This window comes from Sinocyclocheilus rhinocerous, unplaced genomic scaffold, assembly GCF_001515625.1.
Source record: "Sinocyclocheilus rhinocerous isolate Xijiao unplaced genomic scaffold, SAMN03320098_v1.1 scaffold919, whole genome shotgun sequence".
NCBI classification, from domain to species: domain Eukaryota; kingdom Metazoa; phylum Chordata; class Actinopteri; order Cypriniformes; family Cyprinidae; genus Sinocyclocheilus; species Sinocyclocheilus rhinocerous.
In genome coordinates, this window is record NW_015637585.1 from 972,400 (window position 1) to 991,504 (window position 19,105).

A 19,105-nucleotide genomic window follows, 5' to 3' on the forward strand; every position below is an offset into this window, starting at 1 on the left:
ATATATATATATATATATATATATATATATTCAGCAGTTTTTTTTAAAGTGAAGTGAAGTAAGATATCAATGATAATGGCAAGCAATATTCAGCATAATATGTATACAGGAACGCATTTCTGGATTGGTGTTGGAGAATTTGAGCCTTACTGATGGGGATGTGGAGGTACAAAAGACCAAAAAGGTTGGGAAACACTGCAAAAAAGCACTCTAAACTGAAACTGAAACCGAGAATCCCACAGTGAAGCAGTTCTCAGGATTTCATTTATCATTAATGAGATTTACACTCTCTCTGAGAATTAAGTTTCTTAGATTTCAAATCTCACACATCAGAGCAAATGAGAATATTTAGCACACACAGGGGTTTTTACAGTACACGTGCCGTCTTAGGTTGCTTGTTTCCCTTTGTGTGCAATGTGCATACGTGTGCATGTTTGTGAATTTGATTTAATTTTTTTCCACCACCATGTCCCTTTAGGGGCTCCGTACAATATACATAACAATATACAATAAAAAATACAGAGGCATACACTGTAAAAAAAAAAAATAGCCTATTTATTTAAAAAAAATTGTTTTATGGATTTAACTTAAATTTAAATTTTTTTAACTGATACCAACCAACTGAAGTACTATGTTTTAAACCTTTGTAATATACTGACAATCACCAAAAAAAACATAGGTGGTAATGAGAAAACCACATGAAGATCCAAACTTATCAAAAGTTGCTTTTCCACAAACTGAGATTAATACCAACATACTGAAGGTACACAGTGTCATGCACACAAATATTAAGTACCATAATGGTAATACACTTGACACTAAAGTAATGTAATAAACATTAATTTATCAACATAAAATATGACATATAACCCTAATGTACATAACTGATAAGAAAAAAAACTAATAAGAAAGTTCTCTTAACAAAAGTTCTGAAATCACAGGGAATTCTGAGAATGTCAATTATATGACTTGCTCTTTTTCACTTTCAAAAACTTGTATGTGTTGTCAGTTTGAAATCATAAAAACTAAGAACTCTATACAAACCCTCAGTGCAGGAACTGCGCATAAGTCTACACTCAGCATCAGATGGTTGCAGTGACATGTATCTCTCTCTCATTGCTTTGCTCTGTAAATTCCTCCTCTCACCCAGCATCTCCTGTCCCAGAAACCCTCTCTAATTTCTGCTCAATCTGTCTCATACTGACAGACTGGAATCTGCAGACGCCTTGTATTTGTGCGCATAAATAATAAGAGGGAAAAATATATAGAAATACAATACAAGGACAGCATGCCTTCACTACCTGCCAAAATATTGTATGAGGTAAAATGAGTGGTAAACCTGCCTCTTCAACTTGTCTCTTTTTATCCCATTCGCACTATTGCTATATATATATATATATATATATATATATATATATATATATACAGCAGTTTTTTTTAAAGTGAAGTGAAGTAAGATATCAATGATAATGGCAAGCAATATTCAGCATAATATGTATACAGGAACGCATTTCTGGATTGGTGTTGGAGAATTTGAGCCTTACTGATGGGGATGTGGAGGTACAAAAGACCAAAAAGGTTGGGAAACACTGCAAAAAAGCACTCTAAACTGAAACTGAAACCGAGAATCCCACAGTGAAGCAGTTCTCAGGATTTCATTTATCATTAATGAGATTTACACTCTCTCTGAGAATTAAGTTTCTTAGATTTCAAATCTCACACATCAGAGCAAATGAGAATATTTAGCACACACAGGGGTTTTTACAGTACACGTGCCGTCTTAGGTTGCTTGTTTCCCTTTGTGTGCAATGTGCATACGTGTGCATGTTTGTGAATTTGATTTAGATTATTTGGGGGAGTTTTTTACCTCATCGTTGGCGTTTTTTAGTCTCTTTTGTGCAGTGGGAGTATCTGACTGCTCTCTGCTGAATTCAGATGCTTTTTACAGAGCTAGTCAAGATGGCTGCTGAAACACACACACACACACACACACACACACAAGTCCAGAGCTCTAAAATGATCCCATCTGTCCACAAAGGTGTAAATTCACATTGTTAAACTCAAAAACCGCAGAAAAGCTCTGCTTAAATACACTGCTTTATGGGACACTCTTAAGGTGTCCCCAGTACCACAGTGCATTATGGGAACATACCTGTAAATCAAAACACAATCATGAATCTGTTTGTCTTTCTGCTTATCCAGTCACCCATGTCATTTCAAATCCAGTCCCAATTCTCTTTTGGGACAAATCAGTTAGATGCAGGCCTACTTAATTCCTCTTTCTATGAACACAGCCTAAGATTAAGGCTATAAATCTTTATGATTCATAAGCCATAAATTTAAGTGCTTATGACGTCAAGCAGCTAGGAGAGATGCTGTTAGCCTCAGAAAGACAGAGAGCGGCCATAGTTCAGTTTAGAGAGCCTGTGCCACCACCATCTGACATACACTTCCCTCGGGACGGCAGGATCCTACGGCTACAGAAAGAAAGAGAGAGAGAGATTGAGCAAAGCGAGGATGAAAAAGACAAACCGATCAATAAAAGTGAAGTAACATCAAAAATGACCTGACTGTGGAGTTAGGCTCTTGGAAAGTCAGAGCAGACAGCATCTTCTCCTTGTCAGAGATTGGAGGAACAGCGGAGCCAGGGGAGTTGAAGAGACAGTGGGGAGAGAAAGAAAAGAGAGCATCTTTGTCAGGGTGACAGGGGTTGAATAATTCAGTCTATGTCCAGCTGCTGCGTTAAATCATCATGTTTTATTCATCTGCAACAGTTTCAAAAACCTGACATTCAAATACATTAGGACAATAAGTCCTAATGTGAACACACACATCTGGAGCAGAATTAACTTTTGGTGTGCAGTTCCTAATGTGAAAAGCACATGACGTTCAATACACTTGCAGCATATTTAAACCCATTAACTACATTTTTATAATGCTTTTCACAAACGTTTCGGTTAAGAAATTGTCTGACAAGCTCAGGATTAAAAAATACAGTATACACTGAAAATATGGGATTCGAGATGTAGTTAAAAATGTTAAAATAATTAAAACAAAAATGTTAAAATAATTAAAACAGAAATGTTAGGATAAGAAATACACTTCCCTTCAAAAGGCTGGAGTTAGTTTATTTGCATTTATTTGAACAAAAATATATAGCAAAAACATAAATATAGTGAAATATTACAATTTTCTTTATGAATATATTTTCAAATCTAATTTTTTCCTGTAATGGCAAAGCTGAATTTTCAGCTTTATTCTCCAGTCTTCAGTGAAAATCATTTGAATTTGCTGATTTGATGCTCAAGAAACATTTCTTATTATTATCAACATCGAAAACATTGCTGCTTAATATGTTTGGAAACATTACATTTACATTTAGACATTTAGCAGACGCTTTTATCCAAAGCGACTTACAAATGAGGACAATGGAATCAATCAAAATCAACAAAACAGCAATGATATGCAAGTGCTGTAACAAGTCTCAGTTAGCTTAATGCAGTACACGTAGCAAGGTTTTTTTTTAAATTATATAATAAATAAAAAGAAAACAGACAGAATAGAAAAAGAATAGAGCAAGCTAGTGTTAGAGGCCTAGAGGAAACCATGATACATCTTTTCAGGATTTTGTGATTAATATAAAGTTCAAAAGAACAGCATTTATTTAAAAATGTAACATGCTTTTGTAGCATTATAAATGGTTTTTACTGGCACTTGCTGAAAAAAGTATTAATTTCTTTAAAATAAATCTTACTCTCCCCCAAGCTTTTGAATGGTAGTGTATTTATGACTTATTTCGAAGTCAATAAATAATCACATTTTTGTTCTTGTTAGATATTCTTGCTTCCATTGAAACACAAGATGCTCTTCAGCTTATCTCAAATCATAACATTGCTACAGCATGAATATCATCATAAAGATTTCCATAAACTTGTGGAGTTCATGCAGCTTGAGACACACAACCAAGACATTCATGTTAATATTTCAACTCAACTTTTCACTCAATTTTTTATGCTGATAATATAATTCATAAAGAAAAATGTTGTATTACATTAGAAAAGCAAAATATAAACCAAGACTATTTTGACTATTTTACACTTTTTCAAGTGTAATGGGTTTACTCTATTCTCTGAAGTGTCTCTAAAATGGCTTTCATAAGATTTAGTCCAGCACAGCACAGGGGTGTTTAAATGTCAGCATCAATGTAAATTACTCATCTGCTGACAGGAGTTTTTAATAAAAATGAAAATGAAACCTGCACAGCACATCTGCACATACTGATAATTCACTTGTACACACATAAAGCAGCATAGGAAAGGACACAGACACAATACTGAAGAATAACACTCAAACACTGAGGAAAGCTGTGTACCTGCTGACCCTGAGTGTGAGCTGTAAAGAATGTGCTTGTACTGTGATGTGTTTGACCTTTGTTGTGTGTGTGTGAGCTGTATAAGGAGTGTGAACTATAGGGTGAGTATATCTTCTTGCTTTCCTGAAAATAGAAATACTGCAGAGAAATGAGCTCATCCGTTGGCAGTTATGTACACATCTGACCTCTTCTGCATGGACACACATACACAAAACAGCATTTACCTTCACAGACATCTCCAACACATATCCACACATTCCTCCAACACATAAAAGAAAAAAATAAGAAAAGAGAAAGACAGGGAAAGCAGCACAACAATACATGTGACTCTAAGCCTATGATTAGAAATCCTGACTATTAGCCAACGTAAACATAAACACCGATCTTGAATAATAATCACTAGCCATGTGCAAGTGACCAGAATCTTAGTTTAATTTTTTTAATTTTAGTTTTTGAAAGAGGTCTCCAAGGCTGCTGTTTTTACTTTCTTTTTTATCAAATACATGCCGATAAAAATAAATTTGATAAAAAAAGAAAGTAAAAAAAAGCAGTATTGTGAAATATTACAATTTAAAATAACTTTTCTATTTTAATATATTTCAAAATGTATTTTTTATGGCAAAGCTGAATTTTCAGCAGCCATTACTCCAGTCTTCAGTGTCACATGATCCTTAAGAAATAATTCAAATATGCTCATTTCAGGACATTTCAGGATTCTTTGATAAATAGAAAAAAACATTATTGACCCAAAAACTTTTTGAACATAGTTTATGTAATACCTGGAGAAATATCTCAATGGGAGTTGCTTGGCAGGTGCAGGACTTCTTTTTTTCTGACTCAAAATGATGTAGTTATGCCATCCACCATGACATCCATCAGGTGACAACACATGTAAGGCTGTCCACAGTGGCATTGAAGCTGTTGGTCACCTCAGAATGTTTACTAACTAAACATAACCAGCCTTGACAGTTTATTTTAAGACAGAAATTCACTGTAAACTGAAATGAGCTGGATGATCACACTGTTGTCTTATGTTGAGCTGCTTTATAGCTGATCCATTTTTGTTTCATAATTAAGGAATTTAGCAACATTGACAATTGTTATTGAACTAAACTGAATTAACATTCAACTGAACTAGCTGAATTGAACTTGTTTCATAATTGATTAACTTTACACAGCTATTGACCTCTAATAGAATATAATAAAACTGTATGATAAAATACACCATTGGCTTCTTAAGAGTTACTTTACAGCAGAATTTGAATTTGTCTCATATTTGAAGAACCACTGCACCATTGATTCTTAATAACACTGTGAAGCTGCTTTGAAACAATCTGTATTGCATTAAGCACTATAGAAATAAAGGTGGTGACTATGTATGCCCTGTTTTAGAAAGACAAAATAATTTTACACAATTTTATTTTAATGACTACTTGTAGTAGAAACAAATGATGATTTAAAATAGCAGGTCAGAGGCCAGAAACATCACAAGCTGGCTTTGTGGGGACCAACAAAAGTAGAACATATAACAACTAAAATTCATAACAATAAATTTTACACATATGATATTCATAAATAAAATAATTTCAAGGAAAAAGAATTTGTGCAGCACATCGAAAATAGAAAGAGTGTCTATCAACTGAATAAAAAAAACAACAAAACAAAACAGGAATTCCCATTGCGGACAGCTTCATTGATTATAATGGGAGCAATTTAGTTTTGTCCTGGCATGATGCCCACATCCGGAGTAGACAGCATTAGAGACACCTCCTCTTTATATCAGACAGACATGACTGTAAGTCAATAAATGAGTATCTGTGTGTGCGTGTGTGTAATAGAGAGAGAGAGAACACACTGAAAGTGAAAGATGTGTAGCAGTGAAATATTCAGCAAGCTTGAATGAGACTGACAATTACTCATCTGCTTAACTATACGTCTAATGAAGAGAACTAAATATATCTCAGATTATTTAATCACACACACACTTCCACAAGCTCAGCAGAGTGTGATTATGCTTATTCTCTCTTGCTGTGTCATATCATAGCATATTCTCTCTCTCTCTCTCTCTCTCTGTCTCGCTCACATAAGTGGAGGCACTTCTGGATCGTCCACGAAGTCCTTTGACACAGACCTCTCCTCGACGCCACAGCGCTGGGGATGCTGAGAGAGCTGCAGGGACTTGTGGGAAGACTCATTTCCTTTGGGAACAATGTTGGCCAGACTCCCAACCAGACCGGCATCCACCTCCAATAATTCACGCCCTGGCGCTGGCCTGCAGAGAGACAGATCTGACTGAGATTGCTGTTTTGTTGCGTTTTAAGAATTTATTAGTCTATAACTCTAGTCTAACTGTTCAGTCAGCACAATCTCTGCAAAATCAAAGTCCGTTTCTCCCACCTGCTCTTTGCCAAATCACATCCACCACAAAGACGCACCCTACATGACACATTTGACTCTATTTACTTTCTGAATAAATCTTACTGTGTTCTTACTGTGCATGATTCATCTGTGTACCTTATTATAAAGAAAACCCTAGACCTAACCCTAACCAAATAGTAAGTACATGTAGTTAATTATTATTACTCAGTACTTAAATGTATAATTTCACTGTAACAAGGACCTTAAAATAAAAAGTAACCCAGAATTCTTTTAATCTTTAAACATTTAAAATACTTTTCATACACAACATGCAGTATGGGCAGGAAAAAATAATAAATATGGAATTTTACAGTCAGCTGGTCATTACCACAAAATATAGCCCTATTTGGACGGTAATTGTTTCTCAGGGGGACGTAAGTGATTTTCACCATTTACAGGGGGTAGTTGGTGATTTTAATGCCGTTCGAATCCAGGATGTCGGTGTTTTTCTCTCACCACCCCCTTAAAAATCCCCGGCCGAATTACCTACTGTTTTTTGACAAACACCAAGGTCTTGTGGTAATTTAATTGCCGTCCGAATCCACATCTCTGAGTTTACGAGAAGAAATCGATTTAAAATTCAGTGTTTAAACCCTTTTTGAGCACTCCCGAACACCGTAAGGTAACGTTGTAGCCTACTTCAGTGTAATTTGCATACACATTTATTTCTGAAATGCTGGAAAGTATTTAAAATAACAATACTTCATAACTGCTCCACCACAGCGACTGGGAGCAGAAAGAGAAGAAAAGCACGTAAACATTCGAAATGGGTCTTTATTATGGCAGCAGCAGGTATGCAATACAATTTTAAAATGTGTAGTATAAACAGATATATATCGCGTATAATTATGTACAACTATAGCACGTCTATTTTCCTATTTTTAAACAGGAGATTTAAATAATCAAATAATAAATATGATTATATATTATAAAATATGCTTGGAATAATAAGAATACATTTTACATAATAATAATAAGTATTTTTAAATACATTTTACACAATAATAAGAATACATTTGTAAATAAAATTAATTTTATTTAAAGCAGACAATCATGTGACTGGCCACGTGAGCAGCGCGTTCCCAGGTTTGTAGGATCACAGAACTCGCTCCTCCACTGTGAATAAATCGCCATCCGAATCCATGAGTTTTATCACTGAGGTGATATGTAAATGTATTTTTACAGACGTCCATATGAGAAACAATTACCGTCCGAATCGGGCTAAAGACAATGTGATCAGGACCTCAAGTAAATCTTGTATCACCCTAAAGGGATTTATTCTGCGGTAACAACTGATGCACTGCAAATCATCCTGCGTATCATACGGCTGTGTAAATAATAATAAATAAATATAGGTTCCTGAAATATTGATCTAAGTTAAAATTATTTCATTATTTGAAAATACAGAGACAGTAGAGTGATACAATGAGAGACATAAAACTATCACAGCTATGTGCAATAGGAACTGCCCAGGGCTGTGTTTCACAAAAGTATCGTAAGCATAAGTAGATCATACAACCACTGCCACCAATGCGGAAATGCAGCCCAGGACAATGGTCAGTTTAGTGGTCATTATACAGGAAAGCAACATTTAATAACTATTTATTACCATTTGTGCAGTCTTTATGATTCAATCAAATCCAATTAAATACATAAAATTCCTGCTATTATTTTCTGCTAAGTATTCTATTTCCCTTAGAAATGCATCATGTAGTAAAAATGTAAATGCACTAAGAATGCTGCTTTCATTAAATCTAATGTGTAATATGTAACCAGACCAGTGGTTCTCGAACGGGGGGGGGGTTGGGGTGCAGGATGACTTTAAATTATTATTATTATCTAACTAATAATTATTATCTAATCATTCATAGGGTCAGAAAGCTCTTGGATTTCATCAAAAATATCTTAATTTTTGTTCCGAAGATGAACAAAGGTCTTACGAGAATTTTCATTTTTGGGTGATCTATCACTTTAAATGATAGCTAACTGTGATTAATTCCCATTAAGCAATGTTACCTAATCTGTTACCTAAAAGAGCTATTCTCCTGTACACAATTACAGTACAACGTCACAAAGTAGAAGTTAATCACGTATGTGCAATAGAACTTATTTTTTTCTTTTGCAGAATGCCGCTGTCATTCCATCAGCAGCTGTTTGCTTAAAGTCCCTAATTCATTCATTTAATGGCTCATTATGGATCCTCGGTGCAGATTAAGAAAGTAAAAGCGAATGGAAAGCATGTTTAGTCATTGCTTGACAAGCACTAAGCAGTGAGGTAAGCTGATAAATGTCCATTAATCCACTACTGCTCTCCACAATCATCATGTTGTACCGCAGGCCTCCTCAACAGAGCAGTGTTGCGGGCGCCGCAGCTTTCTGCCTCTTACACAGAAACACAAATCCCAGTATGATGGCCAGCCCCACCTATCTTGATAGCAGATAAATCAGCCCTAAATTCCTGTAGACTAAAACCGAAAGGCTTGTGACTTCAACACACAGTAGGGCTTTATTTAGACTTTGTGCTAGGACGGGAATCTAATGATTTCTGGTGAACTCTTTGACTACACAATAACACTAATAATACATAGCATATTATTTATAGTACAGTATTAGAGTCACTCTTTATCTCCGCTTCCGTCTCTCTCATGCTTTAAGAATGAATCACTAAAAATTTAATTAGTGCGGCAGCTGAAACCTGATTGGACTCTGAATCACCGATAGCGTGCGATTATACTGTACTTTCCGAGCCAATCAGTGCCTCAGCAAGTACGTTATCACACACACACAGATGATTTACAGAAAGTGCTCTGATTTCCTCAGGGGCAGGTACACAAACCTGAGACCTGAGGGTCTCAGTAAATAATAACACAAGCGTGCATGTGTGTGTGTATATAAGAGCAAGAGCATCTGACCTCCCAGCGTGTCAGGAGGTCAGGAGTAATCAGGTTCAGATGATGTCATCCATCAGGATGGAGTAAGGGCAGAAGAGTGTGTGTTTGTGAGCGGAATGACAGTAACTGGTTTATTTGCATCTTATTTGCATTTTTATTAGGTCTTTAATGTTATACCCCAGTGTTCACTTAATATGCTGATAAACCGACTGAAGGACACACACAGACACACGGTCGCACAATGGAATAAAACCTTAGAGTCAACAAACTAATTCTACAGTCACACGGGTTAATGCAAACATGCATTAAGACCCATTAGAGGTGCCTGCACACACACAAGGGATCTTGTTCAGTGTGAAAGTCACCGCATATGACCTCCCGCTGTAAATTGTAGAGAGAAAACGAGAGAAAGGGAGAGAGGTATATAAAGAGAGATCAATTATAAAGCAGATAAGCTTGTATATACTGTATATACTGCAATTTAGTCTTTTAGCAAACTTAGCTCCAAAGCCACTTCCCTAATAATAAGCTCAGCGTCCCTGGAGTGACCTGCAGTTGAGTGCTTTGCTCAAGGACACAACTTCGATTTTTGTCATCTTGAATGGATAGTTCACCCAGAAATTAAAGTACTGTCACCATCTTACTCACCCTCATGTCATTTCAATGCCAGAATTTTCTTTTTTTCTTGGAATACAAAAGATATTTAGCAGAATTCTGATTTGTATATTTGTGAAGCAGGATTTAAAACTAACCCAGACCCTGACCAAGGCCACATTTATGAGTGGTATCAGGAGGATCATAATAACACTGTTAAGACATGAACAAATGTTGACATAGGCAGGTAGCTGAACTGAATTACCTGGTCTCTGTCCTGGTATTCTGGTTACTGGTAACACTGGTCGGCCTGGCAGTAGGTTTCTTTGGTTTAATCTCTCCAATTGCCTCCAAAAAACACAAATATAACAGAATGGGTTTTAAAGGACAGGTTTTACACAGTCTAGATTTGTGTACAAAAAGTTATCCTTGAAAAAAAAAAAGTTTACCCAAAGATAGAAAGAAAGTATACTGCTAAATCATGACTTGATCATTTTGTGCCGAGGACAAGAGCCAGCTGAGTGAGTGTGTCTGTACCTGTAAACATGTAAATCCAAAAGCATGCAGTTGTTCTCATCCTCAGTGAGATTGAAGTCCAACCTTTGAGACAGAGATCACATGAAATAAATATATTTTTTTCATGTTTGAGTATGTATCATTTGTTTCATTGGTTGGAGTGAGGCACTGTTGATGTATGATATATACTGTATCTCTCCTGTGACCTAGTTTAGCCATCTTACCTTTAGTTGATTTCCTGTTTCTCACTATAAATAGATTCATGTTATCACTTGTGTCTTGCTAGCCCTAGTCTCATGTAGCCAGACTTTTTACTGTTGGCATAAATTCTGGTCCACTTTGCACATTATTCTGCCCATACTCTCAGAAAAAAAGGTACAACTGTCACTGGGCGGTACCCCCTCAAAAGGTACAAATATGTACACATTAGGTACTAATATGTACATATTTGTACCTTTTGAGAAGGTACCGCCCAAAAATTAGTACCTAATGTGTACATATTTGTACCGCTCAAAAGGTAAAAATATGTACACATTAGGTACTGATATGGACCTTTAAGGTACTAAGATGTACCATTTAGGGGTAAATAGGGTACAGAGATGTACCATTTCGTTTTTTCTGTTTACTTATGTTTATTCTAGTTTACTGTTCCAGTGACAGTTTTGTATCTTTTTTGGATAAGTCCATTTGTTTGCATTACATTTTGAGCTCATGCCTGTTTTTGGACATTTGCATTTTGGATTTTCACTATGAATTTTTAGGTTTTCCGTTGTTCCTTTTGGATTGTGGAATCTGGCTTTTCTTTTTCCTTACAATGTGAGAGCTGGCTTCAGTCTGACTGACTGCAACTCAATTTATTGTAGCCATGGTTTTTTTTATCTGTCAACCACAACACAAAATCATGTTCAAATTTTGCCTTAGAGTTTGTGACTAACAAGGTTTGTGGGAACAGAACAACAGAACAATATCCCTTGCTTTTGTTTGAGAAAATAAGCAGCAAGTAAAAGAAAATATGCTTTGGCTGCTTTCTGTCAGATATTTTCTTCTAAAGTGGGGGTGGTCCTTAGCTAGAATAATCTGCAAAGTGGATTGGACTGACATACTGTATTGGCTACACAGGAGTAGTGTGTTTTAGTGAGGGTTTTGTTTTTAGGCTTCTCTCTGTAGAAACACAGAATTGACTGCTGTGAGTAAAGCTGTTTACAGGAAAGTATGTGTGTTTTTGTGCATGTACTTGGGCTCGTTGATGTTCAGCACTCGTCCATCTGCAGTGATCAGAGCTCTGAGGGTTTTGTTTTTAGGCTTCTCTCTGTAGAAACACAGAATTGACTGCTGTGAGTAAAGCTGTTTACAGGAAAAACATGCAAAAGCTTAATGTCGTTCTCTCCTTTATCTCATAAAAATGTAAAGATTGAGAAATGGGCATCACAGGGATATTTAGATGTAGATACCATTACAGTGATTTCAGTCCTCTTTTTCTTAGTTGGCCAGTACCTCTCTTTCTCTTTGGCCCTCCTCTTGTCCTCCAGATGGCGATGGGCCTCTAGTCTGGATTCTGGTGTGAATGGGCACGGCTTTTCCCAAAATTCCTTCTCTTTATCCTCGGCGTCTGTGTGAGCCTTGGAGCTTGATTCTGGATTCTGATGGGTCCCATTTTGGTTCTCAGAGAGCAATCTGTGTGAAATAATCATTACAGTTAAGGCTTATCAAAGGAAAAATGCACAGGTCTGGTTTAAAGCTGATAACCCTCTTTTTTTACGATACACCATAGTATGTTCATATTCACAGAAATTTCTTCAAAATAAATTATATTATGAGGATTGTTCTGTGAATGTAGCTTTTCAAGAACCTTCAAAAAGCTTTTCAAAAGGGAGTTTTGGGGTGAATCAGTATAAAACCTGTGTGTAAAACCTGTGTAAAAAGGATCAATTTCAGGGTACAATCGGTTAAAGTTCATCTAATGCAACCCAAATAATCTTTTAGCTCTCTTAAACCAGTTACTCAAACTTCAGTTACCTTAAAGACACTCACTGATTTATTTGAAGATCCTCCTGCTTTTCTGTTGTCTCCTTCAAACCACTCCTTTTCTGTTCCTTTCTTTTCTCTATATAATCCGCCTCCTGTTCTAAAACACATCTCCTCACTGCATCCAGTTCCTGCAGGGCCTGAATACACTCACCTCGCCCGATTTCTTTCCCATCCAACCACTGCAAAGCACAAAAGACAATCGTTCATAAATAGCGCAAGGCTAAAAATGTCTCTCTATGTGTGTCTCAGTGCAGTACCTGTAGTTGAGGCAGACATGCCACCACATACTGTCTGTATCCATGAAATTCAGTACAGGGGTTTCCCACCAGGTAGAGCTCTCTGAGATGAAAGTTCTGCTTCAGAGACTCCACACTGCTCAGCTTACCCACAAAATTCACTGTCAGGTCTAGTTTCTGTAAGCTTTCACAGCCTACACACAAATACACGCATATATATTACAGTTCCATGCATACACATGAACTGATAGACACAAAAATCAAGCCTGGTTAGAGCTGTAATACAGTATATTTGCAACAAAATAACAAAATACCTATATTACACCACACTTTTCAGGCAAAACATTTCACAAAAAGAGAGCTATTAATTTTCAAATGATGAACACATATACTGGTAAAATTAAGCATTTGAACATTTTCTAGTTGTCATAATTGAATCATGTACATAATTCATATCATAAACTACACTTGTGGTTGCTCTACTAGGACACTCTTGTGAATTTGAGGAGAACGTCACATTTGCTAAAACAATGTTGGGACCAGTTGGTTAAAAGATAATTAAATGGCTCAAAAAAAATCAAATTATTTCTGAGTAGGGTCATTATAATTAAACTAAAACCATATAAAAAACATTTTTGTTACTTGAAATAAAATAAACTTTAACTTAAATAAAATAAAATATTACAAAAGAAAAAAAAACTTTCCAGGAAAACATCTCTCATTTTCGTTTAGTTTAATTTGATGTACTAAAAAAAAACTCAAGCTAAAACTGAAACAAAAATGACTAAAAACCATATAGACATGTTTAAAAAAAAACGAATGCATAGAAATTCACAAAATTACTAAAACTTACCAAATTCACAATAATAATAAAACTGCAATAGTATCTAATTGATACTATAATAACTGGTAATATAACAATTTATAATATAATATCTGGTTCTGAGAAAAGGTTTATCACAATTTGTTTGCAGATACCGCTTGCTTTACTTTTATGTTTTTTTCTTATATACTTATGTTTAATTTTATCCAAAGCAAGTTACAAAAGAGGGGCATCACAGGCAATTTAGCATTAAAAATTAATAATAATATATGTATATATCATATATATACTTTTACACAAGTGTAAGAAAAAAAAAACACTGAAACAGTTGGTAACATGTTCATATGCAATGCACAAATGAAAAACAATTTATTAATACAATCACCTTCTAAATTCTCGATGACTTCTATGTTGTTCAGAGCCAGATTTAGATACTCCAGCTTCTTTAGTCTGCCCACATTTTCTGCATAAACAGAGTTAAAAGCAATATAAATGGCCATGCATTTATTTATTTATTCCACTGATATGTACAGGAATGTCTGCTTACCTATCTTAGGGATGAGGTTGTTCTGTAAGTAGAGGATTTTGAGGTCTCTGCACCACTTGTCGATATGCTCGATCCTCTCGATGTCCTGCTGATGGAGGGCAACCTCCTCCAGGGAGAAGATCTCCCCATTATTGTGTTCTGCTCTGCGGCGGATCAGATCCTCGCTGACTGATCACAAAGCGAGGGAGAGAGAGGATTAGTTTACCACCAGCTAAACCGCGAAAACATTTTATACTTTTTACATAAAACAGTTTATTTGGGAAGAATTGTCATTTATTTAAAGAGGCATATAATACAATAACCGCTTTATTATAGGAATACATTAAAATTGTTTTTATATTAGGACTAAAACACTTACTGCGGACCATGACTTGCTCGCGCCAGTGTGTTATGCGTTGCTATAGAAACGGGCACGCTGCAGAAGCTCGTGCTTGTGTTTTTTTTAGGCCTTTCCTTTGAACATTCATTCCAGCGGAGCAAAACACCAGAACTGGAAAATAATTCGGTATTTATTTCGACAAGAACAATCTTAATGTTAACTAGCATGATGTAATCATGACACACGAATTAACAACCAGTAAAGCGGCTTTTTTTATCAACAAAACAGAGGCATATTTGCGCTCTAGCTGCTCCGTTTACATTCAAGTAGCAACTCTGCCACCTAGTGGTCAGTGTGAACAATAACAGTCAAAGAAACACGATGCATATTGATTTTGGAGATGCTGAGTGAAGGATATGATTGGATTGGGGGAACTGCATGTAAAATACAGTTAACCATTAAAAGTTATTTTAAAATATGTCTAAAAACTTACAGAATTGGCTGTCAATTCCTATAATATTTTGGAACATTATATATATTTGTTAAATAAATGTTTTTATAGTTTTCAAAATATTTAGAGTCCCATAATTAATGTTAAAAATACTATATATAGTTGATATACAACATTACATAAGCAGTAAATGTTATGTGTAACATTGTTCAAAATAAATTACTGTTAAATTCATGCTAAGATTGGGACATGTCACCATTGGTTGTTGCGCCAGCATATTTGCATGTATTTGCATAATTTATATATCGGAGTGGAGCTATGAGATCCAGAGGCGTCATTCCCATTCCCCCTCAGATTTTCGAGCCAAGTGGATTTGGAATGCAGCTTCCAAAAGACAAAAATAGCCGAATAATATTTTTTATAATTGATACAATAACACGGGTGTGATGTGCGGTGCGGCACATCACTAGCTGCTAAATTCAAATCTGCTTTCGCTGGCTGGCGCTGAGCCAGAGACAGGCACGTTTTACAGCGCTGCGCATTATAACCAATCACACAAGAGTCTGTTGAGTTTATGAATGCAAAGGCCAATCAGAGGCGTTCAATGAGTCATCGATGAAACGCGGTATTTTGTTCACCTGCGCGCGTCGCTGACTGAATTCTGCTCTCTGGCGAATTAATTCTCTCGTCAGAAACAACGAAGTGTAGATGAGCGAACGATATAAGTAAGATATGCATTTCACAGTGTAAACAGCTTCAGTGATTATAATAGGAGTTTTTGAGAGTGTTTGAACTCTGGCTAGACTGAAGTCAATGATAATGTTCTTTGCTCTCTTTCTGTACAATGAAAGTGTTATAATTAGTAACTTACAATGTTTTTTTTTTTATTACATTCACATTAAATACAAAGTCAATCGTATTAAAAAATATTAATACCTCGTGCCCCCTCAAAAATAATAAGTGCATGACGCCCCTGGTCGTATCCCTTGCATTTGTTAAGCTGTGGTGATGATAGCCTAATTGTTTTACATTTACATTTAGTCATTTAGCAGACGCTTTTATCCAAAGCGACTTATAAAGTAGAAGAAATCAGACCAACGAGAGAGCAACAATATAGCATACAAGTGCTGTGACAAGTCTCAGTTAGTCTTGCACAATGCGCATAGCAAGGTGTTTTTTTAATATATATAAATTAGACCAAAACGAATCGAATAGAATAAGGTAGTGCTAGCATTAATTGGTCAGGTGATGGCGAAAAAGATGTGTCTTTAGATGTTTTTTGAAAATGGCTAAAGACTCAGCTGTTTGGATTGAGATAGGTCGTTCCACCAGCTAGGAACAGTCCAGTAAAAGGTCCGTGAGAGTGATTTTGTACCTCTTTGGGATGGCACCACCAGCCGTCGTTCACTTGCAGAACGCAAGCTTCTGGAGGGGGCGTAGGTCTGAATATTGTATAGGTATATTGTAGTATACCTACCAGTTTAGGTATATTGGTGCAGCGCCAGTGGTTGTCTTGTAGGCAAGCATCAGTACCTTGAATTTGATGCGAGCGGCTATTGGCAGCCAGTGCAGGCTGATGAAGAGTGGTGTGACGTGAGCTATCTTCGGCTTGTTGAAGACCACTCTGGCTGCTGCATTCTGGATCAGTTGCAGAGGCTTGATAGTACATGCAGGAAGGCCCGCCAAGAGAGCATCACAATAGTCCAGTCTGGAGAGAACAAGAGTAATATTAATGTATAGTGAGTGATATTAATACTCTGTTGAAATGTGATTGCACAATGATGTCCTTGGAGTATTTTGCTGTTTTTTAATGATTGTGTCATGTCAAATCCACACACACAGAGTAAAACTTTCAGAAATAAATAAAACTAAAATCAAATTAATAAGAATACAATTTTTTAAAATCTTACCACCTTCCGTCAAACTGCAAACAATCAGAGACTACACATGTTTGATGTAAAAAAAAAAATTAAAAAAAAAGTAACAAAAATTGCACAAAATCTATAGTGTAAAACAAGGTGATGTTACTCTCCTCAATTATAGAAGATCAGAGGGAAACAGAAAAAAAGCACAAATTACTTACAGCAGCATTTTTACTTGTTTATGAGCTTGACAGCCCATGGTCATCATTCGCTGATGCACTTTCTGTGTTTTTGCACCTGTGACAAGCAGTGGCGGCTCCAGGATTTTTTTTGTTAGGTGCTAAGGAGGGGCTTAGTTCAGAGGGGGTGCTAAAAAACTAATTAAATTGAGTGAAAGTAATGAACTATAAGTCTATAAGCTTCAGCTATCTAAATAGCATGCAAATTCAGCCACCTTGTGTTTTTTATGTACAGCAGCTTCGAAAAAGGCTAATAAAAAAAAAAAATTCTGTGGTATTAAACTTCTCATATGCCACTGTTATTAGTAATATATCTTCTAATGCCAACTGCCAAATATGACACTTACAAATTAATAAAATTTATGAACGCACATAGAAAAGAAAGTAGGGATTTTTTTTTCTCTTTTCGTTGTTTTATTTTATTTTTATTTATTAAATTTTTTTACACTATCTATTTAGTCATTTTTTCTGGCCATCAAGTGTCAGTCACTCTCAATGCCAACTGGCAGGAAAAAATGTTTTATCTATTGTAAAACATTCTAACCATGTTTTACAATAGATAAAGTGCCGACAATTCATACTATAGTATGTATAGTAGTATAGTAGTTTCGTCTCTCGTTGTCTCAGAGAATATGCACCGTTAATGCAGCGTTAGAAAGCTCCATCAGTTTTTTTTACTTTCACTTTCTCTATAGTGAATTGACTGACGTTCACCGGCATAACTCTTGTGCACAGTTTGCGCGTTGCTTGCTTGTGTTGCTTGACCCCTCCCCCATAATATCAATTGTTTATAGGCCACATATTAGGCACTTTTTAAAAAAAATTTTAATGTTTATTTTTCAATGTTAATGAAAGTGACACCAAAAAATAGGAACATCATTAGGAAATCCTTGGGGGGGCGGTGCCGGTGCTAAGCAAGTTTCTGATGGGGCTATAGCCCCGTCAAGCCCCGCCCTAGCGCCGCCACTGGTGACAAATGCCACAAGTAGTGCTGAAAAACGGGTGTTATGAGGTGTTATGATCGTAAGTTGTGGCACAAGTGTAACTTTATCTTTAGACAGGATCTTGGCTCAGACACATGTTTGGTTTTTTTCTCTTTCTTTTGGTATTCAGAATATACTGTGAACCGTGATTCTTGAAACGGTTTTGTCATAAAATTAATTTTGTTCATCTGTAGAGACGAGTTCGATGTATATATAAGTCACACAATAATGTGTTTGATATACATCTGTTATCATTCTGAACCTGTCAGTCGGGTCAAATTGTGTAATATTTACAACTGTAACCAAGACTGTGTGAACTTAAAGTCTGTTCGTTTTGTTTTATTTTAAAGATTACCGAGCAACAATGGGCCTCTGTGTTTCGCCAGTCTGGGTGGTTTGTCCCATGTACCTGTTCTATGAAGTTGTCTTTATCATCCATTTATCATCTGCAATATCAGGGTATAACCTCTAGATGGCTGTATAGCCCTATATATAAATACATATAAACCGTTTGCTGCAGAGTGAGAACTTAAAGGTGCTGTTTGTAAGTTTTTGACTCTACTAAAGCATAAAAATATCATATGTTTGCAGATATTTAAGAAACATGCTAAGTTAACATACTTGTTTATCTGGAAAACAATGCTACAGTCAGTTATTCTCCTTTGAAAATGTGCGTTCCGGGACAGAATGTCTGTCTTTGCTTTGGTCTGTGTAACCCGCCCACTGCCAGTTTACCCAATTGTATTTCGGCACCCCGGGTTGCCAATTGGCGGAAAATATATATATATATATATATATATATATATATATATACAGGTGCATCTCA

General features: G+C 36.0%; 1 protein-coding gene across 1 annotated transcript; it reads right to left on the minus strand.

The window, feature by feature from the left end:
* Positions 1–6,440: 6,440 nt before the first annotated feature.
* On the minus strand, positions 6,441–14,834 carry LOC107749194 (protein tilB homolog). Its single transcript, XM_016564294.1, has 10 exons — positions 14,784–14,834; positions 14,426–14,593; positions 14,264–14,341; positions 13,077–13,249; positions 12,823–12,998; positions 12,286–12,465; positions 12,026–12,100; positions 10,813–10,875; positions 10,541–10,678; positions 6,441–6,644 (listed from the first exon to the last, which is right to left on the minus strand). The coding sequence occupies exons 1-10, from the start codon at positions 14,791–14,793 to the stop codon at positions 6,452–6,454; spliced, it is 1,254 nt and encodes a 417-aa protein (XP_016419780.1). The 5' UTR covers positions 14,794–14,834; the 3' UTR covers positions 6,441–6,451.
* Between the last annotated feature and the right edge of the window lie 4,271 nt (positions 14,835–19,105).